The following is a 21,712-nucleotide window of genomic DNA, read 5'->3' as shown; positions in this document are numbered from 1 at the left end:
TTCACATTGGTCCTATTCTAAATCTCTGAGCCGAGCATGTCTGTCTGTCTGTCTGTCTGTCTGTCTGTCTGTCTGTCTGTCTGTCTGTCTGTCTCTGTCTGTCTGTCTGTCTGTCTAGCTGAAGCAGCTGGTTTGGATGTTGAATAAAAGTCTTCAGTGCATAAAGTTCTTTACCAGAAGGTCCCACTAGGCCCAGAACACCTTATTTCCTCAGACTCAGTGGATCAAACTGATCTTTCCCACTTCTTCACTATCTATCTAAATGCTGATCTGTTGTTTATCAGCCAGTCCATTGAATAGGGTGCACCAGTAACCAGTGTGTGTGTGTGTGTGTGTGAGACAGTGAGCTAGTGTGTGTTTATGGATGCATGTCTAGGGTTGCAGTGATCACCATAAAGGACGACGGCTCATGTGACATCTCCCCTGGTGTGAGTTAGCCCCTGGGCTCAGTCATACAGTCATACCACTAGCATCACAGGGGCCCTTGTACCCAGAGCGGACCCCAACGGCCCCATCAGAAGATCCATTTGTTTACTCTTCCAGTGAAAGTTCAACGTGGAGGCCTTTTCTGCTAAGATGGAAATAGCCAACCTCATGTCCCACTATGGAGGTTGATCTGAGAAGACCCACAGAAGGGCTCATCTGCTGGCTGTAGTAAATAATAAGAATACATAGAATAATAAGACGTCTGGTCTGCAGCCAGTCTTTTAAGCCTACTCTTTAAATTTAAAAACAAAGCAGAGTTTTTCAGAGAAAAGCTACCAGACAGTGTGTGTGTGTGTGTGTGTGTGTGTGTGTGTGTGTGTGTGTGTGTGAATATTGCTGAATATTGCTGTCACAACATTCCACATGTGAAAAGGTCCAGAATAAACTTATTACATGGATGACCCAGAAATAGCTAAGCACCAGAAAGACATAAATCCGTCATAAATCCGAACAGTACAGCCGTCAGAAATCTGGGAGAGGAGAAGGTGGAGCAAGAGGAGAAGGAGGAGGAGATGAAGGAGAAGGAGGAGGAGGAGGAGGAAATGTGAGGAGGGAAGAGGAGGAGAAGCAGGGATGGAAGAGGGAGAGGAGAAGGTACAAGAAGCCAGGGCTCACCATTATCTATTTTGTCCAGAGTCTCCATCACCTGAGGTCAGCACCAACCAATCAAATACCACAATAGCAGCAGACCAATCACAAGAGTCTCCAGGGTAACCAATATAATACAAAACAGTAGAAGGAAGAAGAATAGAAAATAAAGGAGACCACTTCGAAATAGAAGAGAAAGATGAACAAAATGGGTTCAAGGCAGTAGCGCTGCGGACTGTGTTTAAGTAGAGAGTGAATGTAGCAGAGCAGAAGACAACAGGCTGAATGCTGAGGGAGAGAACAAAAAAATACGGACCCCCCCAAGGCGTTCACAGGGGACATGACAAACTGAACCAGAGATGGCCTCCATGTTCCCCGTGACCAACTGGGTACTGATCACATCTACAGCTAGGGCTAGTTCAGCAGAGACTTAGAGAAAGAGCGAAAGAGCAAAAGAGCAAAAGAGAGAAAGGGAGAGAAAAGAAAAGAGAGAGAGACACACTGTCTGTGGCACAGAGGATAGAGAGAGAAAGTGAGCGAAAGAGAGCGATCATTTAGAGTGTTAAAGCACGATGTCATGAAAAAGGCTGAACTCTGATCTATTGAATGCAGCTCCATTGAAAATGCAGGTTTCAAAATCCAGTGTCAATTTGTTCAAAAGGATTTGACAATATTGCTAAAGGTGTCCTACCTACAGATGTGTATTTAACACAGTGAAGAATAAATGCTGCAGGACCAATGCTTCATCTCCCCCTCTCACTCCCTCCTCCCCCCTTTCTCCCGATGATGGTACGGTCCTCAGTGGCTCCGGGCCGCCCATGGTTCACCTGCTCTGTTCATGGTGGACAGCACTTATGGGAGTCGCTGCAGATCATTTATAAGCCATAATAATTCAGGACAGTGTGGTGTAATTGATCATGTGTACAGCGGGGGAGTAGAGCATGTCGGAGGGCCACTTTTGAGACGCCCCGTCACATGAACCAGGGCGTACTAAGAGGAACTCTGCTGTAGCACAGTCTGCGAAATGCATCTGTTTGTCCAACGATAAAAGCGCCTGCTAAATGCCCTAAATGTAAATGTAAATGTCAATGTTTTTTTCTAAAATTGCTTGTTATCCAAGTTATCCATATAATAGCTCAATCCCTTCACAGGATCATTTGTTTCTTCTTTTGTATATTTTTTTGTTTGTATCCATGTTCATTCATGTACCCATTGTCACAGAGCCCGCTGCAACACCATTCCTTCTTCAACGGCAAGGGCATCCCCATCACTGTCTGTGCTTTCACATTATGCTCCTTCTCCACCTCGACCACACAGGCTGAGTGGTGAAATGACTGTGAAGAGGGTTAGTAAAAGGTTCTAGTTGCACAACAAAGCCTGAACAAATGCATGCTTTCATTCCCATTCCATTCCCACTGCTTTCATTGGCTCCAGTCAGCTCTGCTGGAGAGTGTATACCACGCCGAATCAGCTGTTAGTGGGCTGATAGAAGACACTGGACACATTCTGACAGGAGGAGCCAAGGGATGGAACCAGCGACTCTCTGATTATCAACAGGGCAGGGGCTCACCCTGGTCCCTGAGAGTCGACCAACCAGCCCATCAAGCTTTCCATACGCGTCTCCGGTCCTCAAACTTGGCACCAAGCTTTCCTCATTTCAGCCCTGTCCGCACAACAGTTTTTCAATTGAAAGACAACAAGGAAGACAGATTGTGTGTGTGTGTGTGTTTGTGTGTCTCAAGGCAGAGGGAAAGTGAAAGCGATTGACAGTAGAAGAGAGGAGAGAGACAGCGTGAGGAAGCGTTATAATTGGGCGAGCAGCAGGGCTGTGACTGCTATAGAATCCTATACCGCCATCCGGCTCCACAGCGGCCCCTAGGGATGTGCTGCCAGAGCAGCGGAGAGAGGGCTTTTCTTGGGCATGACAGACCTCCCTGGTCCCTGACAGAGTTCCCTGGGCCCTCAAAGACCTGATAGACCTCCCTGGACCTGACAGACCACCCTGGGTCCTGGGGCCTGACAGCAAAACTGATGATTAATAAAAGCAAAATAAATAACACATCTCCCACTCTGCTGCGTGCCTCAGTTTGAGAAGATGGAATGAATGTCTTGTGCTGCTGCTTTCAGTTGCCCCAGACTTTAGGCAAAAAAACAAAAAACATTTTTCTTTTTTTTATAGTGGATTTTCTTTTTTAGAAATTGTCCTATACATAAATTGAGATTAAGAATCGATTAATCGCCCAGCTCTAGTCCTGACAGACCAACGTTGGCACTGGGGCCTGACAGACCAACCTGGGTCCTGACAGACCACCGACCTTGTGAAAAAGCTCCCTCTGTATAAAATCTGATCTTGGGGAAAAAAGGGAGAGATGTTTAAGTAACCCTGAGTAGCCAGACGTCCAGGCTTTAGAAATCCCAGATTTGCTACGAGCTTGAAAAGCCCCTCTGATGGGGAGCTCCTCAATACAGGGGCCCATCTCCGTAGCCTTCAGTGATTGGTTAGAGGTGAGTACGTGCTGACCGCCAATGTAGCACTACTCTTTTTCATACTTTCCAAACTTTCTAGCTTGGCTCTTTCCTAGCTTTTGAGAGTCAACAAAATGTAGGATATGTAATGGCGTATATTGAGTATTGCATGGTTTGTTCCCTAGCTTGGTCATCAAGGTAGGGAAGGCACCACCGCCTCCTGCAGCGCCGAGGCGGTGGTCCCTCGGCAGCGGGAAGCGGCGCAAGCGTGAGATATTCGAGGCCAACAATCCCTTTCTCCTCCATGTCGTGGTTCATGTACTTCAGGGAGTCAAAGCCAAAGTTCCTTTCCCCCAATTCATTCTCAACCATGGCTGAGATAACCCCCACTACGAGTCTCGTTGTGGAAATACCAGAGATGAGAGTCCGACGTGTTATGTGCCATAACACCAACAGCGTGTACAACACTTTGTGTGTACGCGTGTGTACGAGACACGCGTTACAGTCCTGGAGCTCTATATCTAAATAATATCATATAATACATAGATATCTATATCATATAATACATATTATCACGGCCAAGCTGTGTGCGCCTCCAGACGATATTATGAATCACAAACAACTTTGTCGGGTTCTCCGACGTCTCTGGTTCTTCCACTTCCACATCAATCTGAAGTAGACTGAACCGCGCGCTGCCAGCTGCCGGCTGCCCGCTGCCGGGCGGTGCTGCTTCGTGGCAACCGGCGGCAGGCAGCATGTCGCAGTTTATACTTCAGGGAGTCAAAGCCAAAGTTCCTATCCCCCAAATCCTTCTCAACCATGGCTGAGATAACCCAAACTAGTCTCGTTGTGGAAATACAAGAGACTTCAAAGAACCGACGTGTTATGCGCCATAACATCAACAGCAAACACTGTGTGTAATCACACACACACACACACACACACATGTGGCGCTCGCATGGTCGTGTATCATTGGCGGGCTAAATTCTCTGGGCGGGCCAGGGAGAGAAAGGGGAGGAGTTTAGATCCTTTATGACGACATATGGGACCACATTCCAAATCAGCGCGCTTGAGCCTCCGTTTTTTCAAAGGCGAGCAGAACACCTAGTGCTCGTTTTACACCGAACGCAAATTTTAGCCACTGGGGGACCATAGGCAGGCTAGGGGAACTCATATTTATGTTAGAAAACCTCATAAAGTGAGATTTTCATGCCATGGGACCTTTAAGTATGAATGTTGGTATAATGAATATAAGGGGTATTGATTCTGCATTCTGTACTATTGAGTGTCAGCACTTTATGGACAAAAACTAAATTTAAAACACATTTTTAAGCCATTCGTTGGGAGTCACTTTGGGGAACATTAATATTATCAGCACGGGAGAGGAAGGGCTGAATCTGTCCTAGATTAATTGCTTATTCCAATGCACAAAGCCATTTATATATCCATTAATAAAATATTACAAAACAACCTGATCTATATTAACATAATTATCAGCTAACAGAGAAAAAGAAACACAAATTATGAATTAATCCCAAGAGTATAACTCCTCCCACCTCCCAAACCATTGCAGATTATTTAGCAGCCAGTTTCCCATCTTATTATGAACCAAATAATTAAAATGATTACAAACACAAAGCCAATTGTGATAATTTTGTTGATGCATATTCTTGAGGACTCTCTTTAATAATTAAATGATCAACCCAGAGAGAAAACACAGTGAAGCCCCCAGCAGACGTTAGGAACCCTGATTCTAAACCTAGTGAAGAGAGTTATTTTCCAATGGATGAGACATGGTACATAGATTGTAAATACAGCCAGAGACACATTATTTTAGAACAATGTTCTCTTACAGACAGAATCCTCCGGTATCTTCTGTTGTTGAGGCTAACAGAGGAGGAGATGGCTGATCAGCCAGATGGAACAGAGAATAATAAGCAGAAAGAAGAAGAGTAGAGTTTGTACTCCCCAGCCTGGGGAATGGAGGAGTAATCCTTACCAGTAATTGCCAAATGGCTCCCCTGAGATGCACCAATGGCAGAGAAGGCATGTTTGACTAAAATAATCAAGCTCAGCTCTCCTGAGCTGAATTTACTATCTCATTTAGCCCCAGCACCAAATCGCAGCCCATACCTATACCTAAAGCACAGAATCACAGCTGATAGACCCAAAGCACAGCCTATAGAACCAAACCACAGCCTAAAGAACCAAACCACAGCCTATATAACCAAACCACAGCCTAGAGAACCAAACCACAGCCTATAGAACCAAACCACAGCCTAAAGAACCAAACCACAGCCTATATAACCAAACCACAGCCTAGAGAACCAAACCACAGCCTATATAACCAAACCACAGCATAGAGAACCAAACCACAGCCTATAGAACCAAACCACAGCCTAAAGAACCAAACCACAGCCTATAGAACCAAACCACAGCCTAAAGAACCAAACCACAGCCTATATAACCAAACCCCAGCCTAGAGAACCAAATTACAGCCTAAAGAACCAAACCACAGCCTAAAGAACCAAACCACAGCCTATAGAACCAAACCACAGCCTAAAGAACCAAACCACAGCCTATATAACCAAACCCCAGCCTAGAGAACCAAATTACAGCCTAAAGAACCTAACCACAGCTTACAGAACCAAACCACAGGCTATAGAACCAAACCACAACCTAGAGAACCAAACCACAGCCTGGAGAACCAAACCACAGCCTATGTAACCAAACCACAGCCTGGAGAACCAACCACACATTACAGAACCAAACCACAGCCTGGAGAACCAAACCACAGCTTATAGAACCAAACCACATCCTATATAACCAAACCACAACCTGGAGAACCAAAACACAGCCGATAGAACCAAACCAAAGCCTGGAGAACCAAACCACTGCATGGAGAACCAAACCACAGCCTATGAAACCAAACCACAGCCTGGAGAACCAAGTCACATATTATTGAACATAACCACAGCCTGGAGAACCAAACCACAGCTTATAGAACCAAACCACAGCCTATACAACCAAACCATATCATAAAGAACCAAACCACAACCTGGAGAACCATACCCCAGCCGGACCTAACCAAAGCTTATAGAAGCAAGCTACAGCTTATGCATTTAATAACTAGATCAAACAAAAAACACAGAATCTTTAGCCCTGAGATGTTAGGAGGAAGGATACACACATGAATATCCTCAGTCTGGGAATACTTGAATGTGTTACTTGGGTATCCGGGCACTCTGAGTAACACACACTAACACACACAATCCAAGGAAATGAGTAAGGTCTATTTCCTGTAAATGAAAGCACTACTGCTTGAACCAAAAAAGAAACACGGAAAATCAACCAAAAGAAAAGGACAATCCTTTATCAATGTCTGGAGACTTGGAACCTTGTTCATTAACCAATGGAATGAAATTCTTACTCGCACTATCTCGCCTCAGGCTGTGCGGGGTCTGGCTTTATTCATAAATTGATAATGCATTTCCGTCCATTCATTTGCAAACCAAAGCAATAGTATATTGTGGCCGCTTCATTAGATTACTACAGCACAAACGGTTGATGTAGTGGACCAGCTCATCACAGCGAGGTGATCTTCTGCTGCTACAGTCATACAGGAACACGTCTGAACTCACAGGCTGCCGGCACTTCAGACCTCATATTCATACGCAAATGAAAGGTGGCGCAAGCGGCACACAAGAGAGCAGGGGAAATGGACACAGTGACCAAAGGAGAGGAGGGGGTGGTAGCATGCGGGGAGCAGAGAGGAGAGAGACGAGAGCGGGAGACAGACACATGGAACAGAGCGCTTCTGTTAGCGTAGCGGACAGCGGAGCAGAGGCAGATGAAAGGGACGAGATGGGGATGAAGAGAGAGAGAGAGAGAGAGAGAGAGAGAGAGAGAGAGAGAGAGAGAGAGAGAGACAGCAGCTACCTGGAGCATGGACACATGGAGGAAGAGGGGGAAGGGGGGGATGCAGGGAATCCCCCCTCTCCCCCGGTAGAGAGCTGGACTGTACTGACCCTGCTTCAGTTTGCTCAGGCAGGCCGAGCAGCCCATGGAGCCCCGGACCGTCCCCGGCTCCCAGCAGCCCCGGACCTTCATCCCCCTCCTCGCCCTGCCGTCCGCAGGCTGGCAACCCCCCACCCCCACCCCCCCCCACCCCGCTCCCTCCCCCTCCCTCCCCCTCCCTCCCCCTCCCGTCGGGGGATGCTACCTCGTCCTGTCGGGGGCACCGGCAGCCTCCTTGTTCAGCATTGCAGCAGCCGTGCACGCTACCACTCTCCCCTTAAAGCTACAACGCTATACATCTATACACACATATATACACATATATACATTTATAAATGTATATATATACACAGCGCAGGATGCAGACCCCTCCTTCACATGGATCTCATCTCTCTCTCTCTCTCTCTCTCTCATTCGTCTCTCTCCGAACAGCCCCACACAGACCGTCCAGTCGCTCACGTTCTCGCACAGCGCTGGGCACATTTACAATCCACCGCCAAACACATCTCTCAACGCAGCGCCGATTAGAGTGGAGAGAGAGAGAGAGAGAGAGAGAGAGAGAGAGAGAGAGAGAGAGAGAGAGAGAGAGAGAGAGAGAGTCAGAGTAGATAGGACTCTGCACCCAGCAGTCATCCAAACACAAGACCAGAATGCACTGCTTCTTCCAAATAACACCAGGGTCCTTTTGCTCTTCCTGGCTTCCCAGCATATGTTAACTATTTCAGTGAAGCATCCTGGAGAAGGCTGCACTGCTGCTTAACATGGAAAAATCTTCAGCAGCAGTTTAGTGTTTTCCTCATTAATGAGGTACCTCCTTAGCATACAAATCAATGAAGGACTTAATTAGGATTGATTGATTGAGTAAATTAAGTTGAATTAATTAACAAATTAATCAAATCTATCAAATGGCGTCCCTCTGTTTTCCCCAAAATAGGGACCGTAGGCTGAGAGAGAGCACAGTGAGCATTCTGAGCATAGCAGGATGCTGGACTAGTCTACAGGAAGCACCGAGCCACCGTGGAGGCAGGAGGGAGGACAGGATCCACGTGGCACAGCGACCCACAGCTCACTGTCTCTGTCTCCACATCCAGCCCCTCTCTCTGGGACCCCCTGTGTCCACACTGTGGACCCCCACACAGGCTACAGCTGGTTCTAATAAACACAATTACTGTCCAACAATGGCTCCATCACACATTCTGTGTTCCTCCTCTACATAAGTGATCGTTGTAGTGCACTTTCCAGTTCACCCCTAAACCACTGAAGTGGATGATGGCTAGATGAATACATGAATGGATAAGGTGCCTATACCTTCTTAAGAGTGAAGATTATGAATAAAATACCATCACGCATTCTAAAGGTTCCATTATCTGTTATGAGGTTCTGACTATATGATTACATTCTACATAAACATTGACCATCCAGGAGTATAAACCACGTGATCTTGTCCACTATAACAATGCCACGGTCTGTGTACAGGACTCATCATAGCCTGTGGACGGTGACAGCATGGCTGCCTAGTAGGCTAGGTAACAGGCAGCATGTGACAGAAGATAATGTGCTTTGGGCTTCAGGCTGGAAGAGGACCCACAGGGTGTGGCTAGCAGCAGCAGAAACAACTTCCAGGGTGATTATGGATATACTTGGACAGCGTATTCTCAATTTAATACCATCTCCTAATGGTTACGCATTCATCCAGCGGTCTTGTGGTAAGTCACCGATTCAAAAGGTAAGGCATCTTCATTAATCACCAACATAAGAGTTGAGATAATTGCTTTCTGTCTCTTCCTCCTGCATTGCCTTAAAGCGTCCAGGTTCATGCTAATACAATACTTGATGTTATGGTCGTGCAGAGCAGAGTTTTATTGCAGCAGTTGGTCACAATGCTGAGTTAAAAATCTTGTTAAAAATCAGCATCGGCATATGAATATATATATATAAATATATAAATAAAAGAGAGCGAGCAGAGAGAGAGAGAGAGAGAGAGAGAGAGAGAGAGAGAGAGAGGCACTAATCAGCAGCATCTAACAGTTAATGAAGAAGATAAGTCATGGAACAGTGATCCAATTAGAGGAGCCAAGCATCGAAAACCTGTATAGCAAAAACCATCATCAGCATCAGCACAGCTAGCATAAACAACCTGTATAGCATCAGCACGGCTAGCATAAACCACTCATATAGCATCAGCACAGCTAGCATAAACCCCCTTATGGAATCAGCACAGCTAGCATAAACCCCCTGTACAGCACCAACATAACTAGGCAGACAGATGGAAAGCGGGAACACAGACATATAGAGAGAGAGAGTAAGATAGAGAGAGTGAGGTAGAGGGAGAGATTTCTGCCTAAGACACAATGGAATGATCAGTAAAGACTGTTTCAAATATTCTGTCATCTACCAGGCTGCATATGATGACCTCACACTGAGGCGCTACAATCCCCTGATCACAACGGCCCCAGTGTGGTGAGTTCTCTCACACTGACTCTCTGACTTCACAGCCACCACAACCCATTACAGGCTTTTCATGGAAACAAACACACACACACAAACAGCAACAAGCAGCGACAAGACAACACCCTTATATACACACACACATACATATAGACTCTACTATGCAAGCATGCAGATGATTACACACACACACACACACACACACACACACAGACACACACACACACACACACACACACACACACACACACAATATTGAAAAGCTATTCATCCTCTCACATCTTTACTCCATGAATGGCACATGTGCTTCTTCCCTCCAGTGAGCTGGTATGATGGATGCTGTGATGGATAGTGTGTTGGAGTCAATGTAACATTTTAGACATCAATAAGTCACTCAAGAACCGGTAAACCCGTCTCTGCCTTACTGTATCTGGTAAGGTGTGTACATTGACAGAGAGACAGATTGTGGACTGGATCTGGGAGCTCATTGTGTTTTATTAATAGAATCAATAGAAGATCAGAAAGGTCACCCTCAGTGTGTGACAGCAAAGCTTCAAATGAACAGCACCACATCACACACACACACACACACACACACACACACACACACACACACAATGAAGCAAACAAGAAGAAAAATATGAAATGTTAGTGAGAATGTGTGAGGTGCTAATGACCTGATAGCTTACAAAGCGATCAAATAGATGTAATGTTTTTGATATCTGATCTCTCCAAAACCAACGACAGTCATTTTCCAATCGCAGGGCTAGGTTATGATGCTAATGCTAACCGTCTGGCGGTCAAAGTCGACCGCACGTTAGTCTGACTATATAACGCGGTGGGCTACTTTTTCCATTAAAGAACCCCATTCCACTAGCCTGCAGAGAAACAGAGGCATCCAACAAGGAAATTGGAATGGCAGTGGCTGAGGACACTTATCACCTAGCCTGCTTCTGTAGTCTGATGCCAGGTTAAACAAGTCCTTAAAGGCACCTGAGGGATGGATGGAATCATTAGGAAGGTTATGGTGATAGTGAACCTACTGCTGGCATTACTCATTGTTATGTCTGCTTTACCATAGTGATGTATGTACTACTACCACCAAGCTGGAGGGATCCAATTTCATATCCACTTCCTGGATTTGCTTAAAAGTGATTCATATTATGCATACAACACTTTTCTTATTGGGCTTTGTTAAAGGGTGCTGTACTTCAGAAGTAAAGGTCGAACAGACCTTTTCAACCAAAGAAATGTCCCATCCCACTCAGCCCCTCACAGGGAGGGAGGAACTGTTGCATTTCACGCACCTGTGATTGGTTTACACAAAGACCGACAGAAAAACCAATACAGAGCAACTATGGAGAAACAATGTCTATAACACAGGTAGTAAAGACATCTTCTGAATATTATTCTGCAAATAAAACAAAAACTATGTTGGTTTTCAATCGTATGAAATATGAGTCAGTTATATCGTGATTTAACGTGGTCTGTCTTCTCATTGTGATTGGTCGGCTGACACGTAACTGAATTACAGAATTAGAATGACTACCTGGATCGATTGAGTCGTGGATAAATTGCTATATTCCATGTCATGGAAAAATATTACATTTGATAACATTCGACCAGAATGGACCAGTGGAAGGTACATTAAGGAGGAGCTTTAAGCGCCAGTAGAACAGGTGAGCAGTGGAGGGCTGAACGGTTTGTATCAGAGGGACATGATGTATGTTGCCAGACGCAGAGGGAGAAACATGACTGAGGCTTTTGGTGGTTTCATTAGGGAGGGCAACAGAAATAGCAATAAACATAGAATCATGTTTTTGACTGATAAATAGCTAAAATAGTTAAAAATAGCTGTCTTTAAATTGATGGTTGGCATATTTTATAGGAAATACATTATTCCCATTCAGTCACACACACACACACCTACACACACACACACACACACACACACACACACACACCCCCCCCCCCACACACACACACACACGCTGTCATTTAAATATTGTTATTGTGAAGGGTGATATTAAAATCCAGATAAGCATAAAAGACGCTCTCGATGTTCGCATCTGCAGTCAAAGGCTTTTGAGATGATGTTCATATCATATTTCTCATTGATCTTTTAAGATTCTGCTCCTCAATATGGTATTATCAGATAAAATAATCACAGCCTATAAAACCTAAAGTCTGTATCTTTGTCCCAGAACAGACAAAAGAAAGCCTCAACACTGAATCATAGCTGTGGTTGAATATTAACGATCAAACACACACACCACCAAATAAGATCAATACAAAATAAACATGTACTTACACTCATGAGAGAAGACTGGTCACTCTAGAGATTTTTCTTCCTCGCTCCAGCAGACCAAGTGATTGAGAAGCATAACACTCAAAGACACGCAGATTAAGTTGGAGCAACCGAAAGAAGGTCATCCATTCACAACTGAAACACCACTGGACCAGAAGCGACGTGAACGCTTTGACTGGTGGAGGGAGATAGGGGAGAGAGAGGGGGGGAGAGAGAGTGAGCAAGTGAGAGAGAGGGAGAGAGGAGGGATTGCAATTGAGTGAATGTGGGTGGGAGTGAGACAGTAGACAAGAGAAGATGAGGGGGGGAGGACAGGGGACGGGGGGGGGGGGGGGGGACGGACGGACGGACGGACGTGGAGGACAGATGTGGAGAGTAGTTGAAAAAAAAAAGCCTAAGCAAACAGGAACCCTAATCAATCACAATCAGACTCTGTGCTCAGATTTACAATTATTTGGGATTCTCCCAGATTGACATCATCAGTGAGTGCACGACCCAATAGCACCCAGCAGACTGTGGGATACCGATATACAGGGCAGGGCTCTTTATGTAATACCACAACACACAAATACCACTTTAAAGGCTCCATTACAATGAATTAATCCTTAGGATAAGTTAACCGTTAGCCCTCAGAATCACAAAGAAGACGCAACAATCTATTTCCTCAATGGCCATATTATATTTAAAGGATAAGCATTTTGAAGGATGGAAACATGGAAATGTATCAGATCCAGATTCCACAATTACCTTAAAATCATTCCTTTTTATGCATGACTAAAATACTATAGAGATGGCATTTCACAGAGGTTTCATAAGGATGCGACTGGACACAGGGACACACTGCCACCTGCTGTCCATGTGAAGCAAAGTAAGCATTCATCAAGCCACCTTACCAGTTAAAACAGCAGTGATCCCTGTAGTCATGCCTGGCTTTAGTGGCTATTTGTTTTAGTTTTATATAAATACAGAGCGGGGATCAGAACCAGGACATGAATGGGATCGATCAGTCTGAACCAGAACACGTTAATCAAATAGAGAACGATCAGTCTGAACCAGAACATGTTAATCAGATACAGAACAGGGATGGATCAGTCTGAACCAGGACATATTAATCAAACACAGAACGGAATCGATCAGTCTGAACCAGAACATGTTAATCAAATAGAGAACGATCAGTCTGAACCAGAACATGTTAATCAAATAAAGAACGGGGATAGGTTATTCAGAGTCTGAGTCTGTCAGTCTGAACATGTCAACGGGAGGCCTGTGAAAGAGATAAGAGGAACGAGTGATGAAAGAGAAAACTGTAAACCCTGTAAGGGTGGATGAAGATAGGATGAATTAGACATAAGTATTCATTCATTCACAATGCCACACATCATTCAAACACACACACACACCAACGGATTTGTAAAGTTACAACCAGCCCATTTAGTTGGTGGGGTTAGCTGCTGCCTTGCTCAGGGATAAACTATTTGATATGGTCTAAATATACAGTACCTTCATAGAGGAAAGGGAACCTGGAGCTTGTGTTGGTCTCACAATGCATGTCCTATCTCTTTATCAAGATATTGGAAAGAAGGTAAGACATATCCAACATAAGCGAAGGTAGAGCCCAATGTAAAGTGAATGTCTTATCTCTTCATCAAACTATGGGAAAGAAGATAAGATATATCCAGCACAAGTGTAGGTAGAGCCCAATGTAAAGTGTGAACAACAAGAGCCTACATCTCATGGCATTTAAACCTGTTTTGAAATGAAAAGACACGGCTCTCTCTGCTATGGCCAATAGGGATGGATCAACAACACTGTTACAACATTATTGTGCATTCCAGAGGGCTCAGAATCACTGGCCCCACTGGCCCTGGCAGGCCCCTGACTGACTGGCTGACTGGCTGACTGGCCATGTAAGGCCCCTGGCTGACTGGCTGACTGGCTGACTGGCCATGTAAGGCCCCTGGCTGACTGGCCAAGTGGCCAATTAGACGGTCCGACATGGCCAGCTAGGAAAGAAAAAAGGGACCAGATGTACTGTTTATGAGAGAAGGTACTACACCCATCTTGTTCACACAATGAAAGGAATGTATTGAAACTATTCCGCCACGCTGGGATTGACGCTTAATAATCAAAATAATTAAAAACAGACGTGGGATCTGGGGTATATAAAGCATACTGATGTGTGTGGGTGAGCAGAAGGGGAGGCAGTAGTCCTCAATAGAGCGGATAGATATTGTGAAATCAATATCTAAACCTCTACACTGGTCATGAAATTGAGATTTATTGTCCTGTGTTCACCCTGGTTCCTACACAGCGACCACAGAGCCTTTTGGCTTGAAACGAGCCTTCAGAATGTGATCTATAGCTCCTATGAGCTAAAAAAAACAAACACTTACATGGAGGAAAGTCATGTACTGAATGCACACACATTCCAGAAAACAACCATTCAGATAGTTTGGATGAGGAAATGGTCGCTCCACTCTTGCTTCATACAAATGCAATTACTCTCAGTCTAAATATAGTAAACTGAGTTCAAACTGAAGACCATCGAAGAAATATAAATAGTTCTTCTAGAGCCCGCTCCTGTTCACAACGTGTAGGCCCATGGGCTGGGAGAGACCTCAGGTTAAATATCTACAAAAGTACACCAGTATGATGTACAGTTAACACATCAGTCTGAACCAGAACACGTTCATCAAATACAGAGTTAACACATCTTCTACACCCACCTAAGAGACCTCATTGCACATGCCCTCCATGTGCAATGAGGTCACAGGCATGAGAGCACAGGCAGACATGTTCTCCAACGACAGACTAAACAGACTTCCAGACTCCATTACCTGACTGGTCGTTCATCATGCGGATGGCTTTAGCCTTGGCCAGCTCTAGGGCCGTGACCCATCTCTGGCGCTCCACCTCCGTGCTGGCCTTCAGGTGGTACGTGCGCCCCCCGCTGCTCAGCACGATGTTGCAGGCGTCCTCCGTGTCGATGTGCGCCGTGGCCAGGTTGATGGTCCCGCGACACGTGTGCGCCATCTCCGCCTGCGTCCTGCAAAACGCAGTAGGGCGTGTTTTAAACACACGTATGGCTGGGCTGCTGCGTGGCGGCTCTTGATTTAGGAGTCAGGATAAACCTCCCATCCATGAACAAGCAGGACAAGCAGAGTATGTTTCATAGAAACAGCTGGGCTCCATGGTGGGTTACAGCTGGAGGTCCGCTCCACGCCACGTCTGGTTGACTCATTTTGCAACATTATGATCGCGGATTTATGCTCCTAAAACAAATAAATACGACTTGTCCATTATTGATACATGCTACCGATAGGTTGGCTGCTGCATGTCATCTTTGCAGATCAGGAATCAGTTATTTAAAATGTGAGCAGACTAAATGGTCATAATGCACCTACACTTGCACGCTATTAGCCTGCTTCTACCAGTCTCTTTTGCAAGGTCTTTTTCAGTCCCAATCCCAAGAGAGACTGGCATTTAAGTTCTACTGCAGTAATACACCGCCTCATATGATAACCCTTCTCCAGTTATAACCCTCCTCCAGTTATAACCAGTTATAACCCTCCTCCAGTCAAAACCAGTTATAACCCTCCTCCAGTTATAACCCTCCTCAAGTTATAACCAGTTATAACCCTCCTCCAGTTAAAACCAGTTATAACCCTCCTCCAGTTATAACCCGCCTCTAGTTATAACCCGTCATATCCACTTATAGCCAGTTATAACCCTCATTGAGTTATAACTAGTTATAACCAGTTATAATCCTCCTCCAGTTATAACCAGTTATAACCGTATTTAATATATATAACCCCTATTGTCGCCTTTGTCGACTGCACGACAGCGACTACGAATCCCAGGCCTCCTCCAGACAAAATCCCTATCCAAATCCCTCTGCATTTTTACTCAATGCCTTGAAATGACTATTGAGCAATACTTTCATCTGAGCAAAACTGTTGACTTGACAAAATACCTATGTCTTTCAGAGTATGCAAACAAAATCACACAAATATTGTTTCCCCAGAATTTACAATCTGATGTATTTTGTGATTTCCTCTTGAATCCCAGGAGGCGGGTATGAGCCTCAAACCAACAGTAAACCGAATCTAACTGAGTCAGGACTCGATACAAGTCTCTTTTACTATTTAATAATTTAGAGGTTTTATCCAACAGTGAACCGTAGACCTACCCTGACCCTGACATGGAAAACCGTGGTTTCAGTGTAACTATTCAACCGAGTCACAGGAATTCATCGTATTACACATACAAACCATTGTCTTTTATGTTTGTGTGCTGTGCTCTCTGATACAAGGTTAAATTTGGCTAGCATTAAAGAAGGATTTGCTGATGTCAACAAACTCACAAACCGGTCTGTTCATCGATTTCTGGGAGCTTGCTGAGGCCAGCAGATCTATGAACGACGAACCAATCAGGGTAGTGGTCCCAACCCACAAAAACTAGATTTGCTTCCACGTATAAAGGATTGTATATTTGTACACATATACATGCAACTAATATGTGACAAATAGTAAACCCAAACCAGAGGTGCGTGAAAAGTGTGAAGACAGTTCAGTGTCTGCCCCAGCTACAGAGGACGGTAGGACCTGATGTAATGAAAGTGACCGAGACATGCTCCAATATCACACTGTTACAAACACGCCATGTTGGACCAATGAGGGGCGGGTGGATTTATGTTGCTTAAAGAAATATGGTCAAATGATGTGCTTGGGGTGCATGTAACACAAACAGTCGGTATCCCAAGAGGCTGCAGAATGGGGTATATTTCATCCATTCATTTTTTCCAAGCCACAACGGCACAAGAAAAAGTGTGTAATGTGGATCAGACTGTGTGGCAGGCCAGAACACCAACTGAATTCAAGCTTGTCACCTGCTGTATGTATTTTAAAGTTTTGAATATACCCCTCTGTAGCGTAATGTTGTCCCTTTCGATTGCTTCAGAAAGAAATTAAATCATTTTTCGCCCAAAACTTCTCCAAAACTTGCTTTGATATACTGTCAGCTGACATTTTTCCATGTCTTTGTTATCTAGTCTGGTTTGTTTGTCCGAGTTCGTAATGGTAACGACGGGGGATGTGACTTAGCAACAGGTCAATTGCAATGCAAAATCCTTAGGTTAAATATGGTCTTTTGTATACTTTGGTTAGTAGGAAGATTTTCTAAAGGCGGTGTTGCTAGGGAGATAATCAAGCATGTCACTGACACTCCCATACAGATTTGTTTTTTTTCTTCCAGCCTTGACTCAATAAACCACACCACTATACTACTCTTACTACCATTGCAATCAAATACTGACTGATTAAATCACAATACTGCTACATTTTGGCCTGCCCTAATATCCTGTTTTGCTTGGAAATGTAGGCCTATAACAAACAAAGAAACCATTACACACTGCCTCCAAGCCTGAGAAAATGTGTATGTCATAGTGTGTATGTCATGACAAAAGTCTAACAATAATCAAACCAAGCCCAGTGGTCTCCACAGGATCACAGCATTAGACTTTGGTAATAGCAACATAGAGCTCTGGTGCTGCCTATTCTTCCCCAAACTTGTAATGTCCTTCAGTTGACTCGTACTCTGCTCTATAAGGTATCTGTGGGCTCAATGTGTGGTATGTGTGTAGTAAGAACGTTCCTCCATGGCCCAACAAGGCTAACTGTTACCCAGCGGCTAGTTGCAACATCTGACAGGGGGCAACAGATGTAAACTGGCCTCTTAGGCTAACTCTGGCTCACTTTCAGTTTGACTGTTGATTAGTGTGCAATGTCCCTGAAATACACCAATAAATAAATAAAATAAAATTAACTGTTATCTAGCAGCTAGCTGCAGATAACAAGGCCATTGTCTGCTGCTACGCCCCACAGCCAACAAACCAGACAATGGAGAGCAGCTGGAACAGAAACAGGCCAGCGTGAGAGAGGTTCGAAATAGAGAGAGAGAGAGAGAGAGAGAGAGAGAGAGAGAGAGAGAGAGAGAGAGAGAGAGAGAGAGAGAGGGTTGGTTGAAGGTTGCTTATCCCTCAGTCTATTTCAAACAGTGTGTACAAGCACATTAGAACATACAATTTGTTTTAATTACATGCATTCTGTGACACCGACCTGAGTTACTTTAGGGACCATAATGAATAGATTATTCTAACGTCCAGGGATGTGGCCTGTGAAGCCCTGAGACTGGTTCATGTTTAACGCTTAACAAAAAGAACAAAGTTGATTTGACCACATACAACATTCATAACAGCTAAATGTAACCATAATGACTCATACTGTGTGACGTCATCATTTTCCCAAGCTAACCTAATGGCTTACGTACGAAGAGGCTGGATGGTGTATCTCAGTCTACCTCAGTTCCTCTAGTCCTCCATGCTGCCCTCAGCGGGTCCCTCCCTGACCACATCGCCCTTCTAACGCATTCGGTACCCCTGAACCCCTTATCATCATGGTTCATCACTCGTTCTCAGAGGCCTCACACTATGACAGCATGGGCATTGTTTCAACCCTCATGCTTCAATATGAAATATATGCAGATTTTAGATATGGACTGTAAGGATATAGCTCAGCAGTTTTATTCGTTTCATAAATATTCTAGCTGATTTTATTCAATTAATCAGCTTCTGTTCTACATGAGGGGGATCTGGTGCTCATATGTAAGACTACTAGTCTAGCTACCCATGTAACACTTTAAAGCCAGATATCTAGTCTAGACCCTGGGTCAATATAGTACATCATAGACAAATAATTCCTATTTTTTTACTGAATTGATTACTTGTCATTGTGGCTTTCAGCCTTCAACTCATCAGCTGTTATATTATGTCTACATTATGTGTGTTTCACTCGGTTCCCGGATCATTTGTTGTCAGGCACAGTCTGGTTCCACATGGGGCTTGTGGCTATCAACGGCTCCTGACCACTGGACTATACATTACTTCGAGCTGATCTTCAGCAGACATGTTAAACCCCTTGTTTCCATTGCATTGTGTGCTGCTCTCCCAGCCATGCAGGGCAGCACACCACCAGGGCCATGCATGGAGCAGCAGCATTGGGCCGTGACATCAGGGCTGGGCGGTGGCTCATTCATCTCTCTGCACCAGTAGCCGATGGCTTTACAATGTCCTCATGTATTTATAATACTGTAGGATCAGATTCAATCAGCAGTTTTGCTCGAATAAATGCAATGAATGGCTCTATAGCTACAGAGCGTTTTGAGGGAAAACATCAGTATAGTTTATTATAGTTTGAATAGTTTGTAACACTTTCAACATACTCTATAAAATAATACAATTGACACAAAAACAATGAGAATACAATTTGCCATATGGGCCAGTCCAACAACTTGAGCAGTTATTGTGTTTGCATTGATAATATTGTAAAAAAAACTATTGTGTTGGTTCTTCCATAGGGAGAGGCGGGCCATAATGCTGATATATGATGACATGAGGTTTCACCCTATAAACGATACAGGTGTCCGTGCTATACCTCTCCCAGCCCTGGGAGCACGAGGATGATGAAGACGAGGGATCCTGCAAGCAGTGTGCTAAGCCAGCCAATAATATTCCATCAATTTACCTGTTGCTTCCCTGCGCACACATCCTCATAAAACACAAATCCACCGAGCTGGAGCATGTAATGACAAAACAACAACAACAAAAACAACAACAACAAGAGCCCATCAACAGAGAGCACAGAGACAGAGGGTGACAGAGAGACTCAGAGTGAGAGAGTGAGAGAGCGTGAGACACAGAGTGACACTAATGTAGGAACACAAACACACAGTAGCAAGCAGAAAGATGATACCTGCACAAAAAAGATGAAACAAGTCATGTCTAGGGGACAGGTAAAGTACAAGCTTAGTTTGCAAGCTTAGAATGGAGCAAGTGTGAGATAGAGAGAGCAAGAAAGGGAGTGAAAGAGAGAAAGAAAATAAGAGAGAGAGAGAGAGAGAGAGAGAGAGAGAGAGAGAAAGAGAGAGAGAGAGATGAAAAACCCAAAGGAGACAAGCAGTCCAAAGCAAAGATACGATATCTATAAGATATTGATTGCACTGAAACAAATTCTCTCACCTCACAGCTCACAGTCACCTTGAATAACCGCCCAACCCACCAAGACAGACACACGTGCACACACACGTGCACGCACACCGAGTGACCCAGTAATACTGAGGCGGGGGTTGGGGGGGGGTTAACTTTCTACAATTTAACTTTCTAAGCTTCTCTTCGATCTACTGCTCTGGTTAATCAGATGTCACGCTGTGTGGACCTGGGAGGACCGTCCACATGGTTACGCCCAGGTAGCTTCAGGTACCTTGATTACCTTCAGGTACCGTGATTACCTTCAGGTACCGTGATTACCTTCAGGTACCGTAGTGATTGTTGAGCTTTAACATGAAGGATGGATGAGTCTGGGTATGCACACTTCTAAATGGTTACCTACATATTGGTAAGGGACTTGGGTGATGATGTTCAATGTAAATCATGAATATGTCTTGACCATTTCTCCCTGGATTGTATAAGATGCAGAGTTGAGGAAGTGCCTTATTAACTAGCTTGATCTTAACACCTGGCCACACAGAGTGCTAGCATAGAAGTGCTAATTGTACGTGGGCTTAACCACTGCAGAGCACTGTGTGATGCTATCCAGTTAGCATACACGCTAGCGGGCAGAGAAAAATACAATAAACATTTATTTAATTAATGAAAGCCAGACATTTCTAACTTTATTACTACTATTACTACTATTATTACTACTACTATTAATATGTTGTAAAGACCGCTGTTATAGAACATAAGGCCTTAATGCCCTGTAATCTATCCCACTAACCAATGGGCTTTCCTTTGAGAGGTAAGACAAGATTCAGAGGGCATTCCACTTTTGAGGAAAAGTCCATTTGTTAAATTAAATTGTGTGGCGGGCGGAGGCTTTCCAATAGGACTCCCATTCACTGGAGCTCGGTGATTTAGTGGGATAGGAAGGGTTCCAGACGAGGATACATTACAAGTTCTGGCAGTAGTGCCAGGCGTTGTGGAGGAATTTATTCAACATAATTGCCCAATTGAATAAAATCTGTCAAATGAGGTTCGTAGACATATTCTGTATAACATATATGGTATTTAGAACATTCGAGTTTAGAGTGTGACTACAAAGCACAAAAGCTTTTAAGTCCTTATTCTGTGGGAATTAAAAAGCAGATCTTCTCACAATTAATTTGGATTATCAAACATTTGTCTGCAAAAATATGCCTTTTGAATTAATGTGATTCCATTGATTATTTTATTTTTTAAAAGATAAAGTGAATCATCTGCCAGCCCTTTAACAGCAGTCATTGGGGGAAGCGGACCAAGTGCAGCGCTGGCTCTCTGTAAACCCATTACCTTTTAACTGCTGAATG

General features: G+C 44.3%; 1 protein-coding gene across 2 annotated transcripts in view; it reads right to left on the bottom strand.

Moving 5' to 3' along the window:
* The window catches only part of osbp2b (oxysterol binding protein 2b), a 42,192-nt gene that overhangs the window by 17,982 nt on the left and 2,498 nt on the right, over window positions 1–21,712 (bottom strand). For both annotated transcript variants that reach the window (XM_079740081.1, XM_079740080.1), the window contains exon 2: window positions 15,151–15,359. In XM_079740081.1, coding sequence (XP_079596207.1) covers window positions 15,151–15,359 — 209 coding nt within the window. The remainder of the gene's footprint in view (window positions 1–15,150; window positions 15,360–21,712) is intronic.

Source organism: Pollachius pollachius, assembly GCF_949987615.1.
Source record: "Pollachius pollachius genome assembly, chromosome: 1".
Lineage (NCBI taxonomy): Eukaryota > Metazoa > Chordata > Actinopteri > Gadiformes > Gadidae > Pollachius > Pollachius pollachius.
This window is presented reverse-complemented; position numbering and strand designations above follow the sequence as displayed.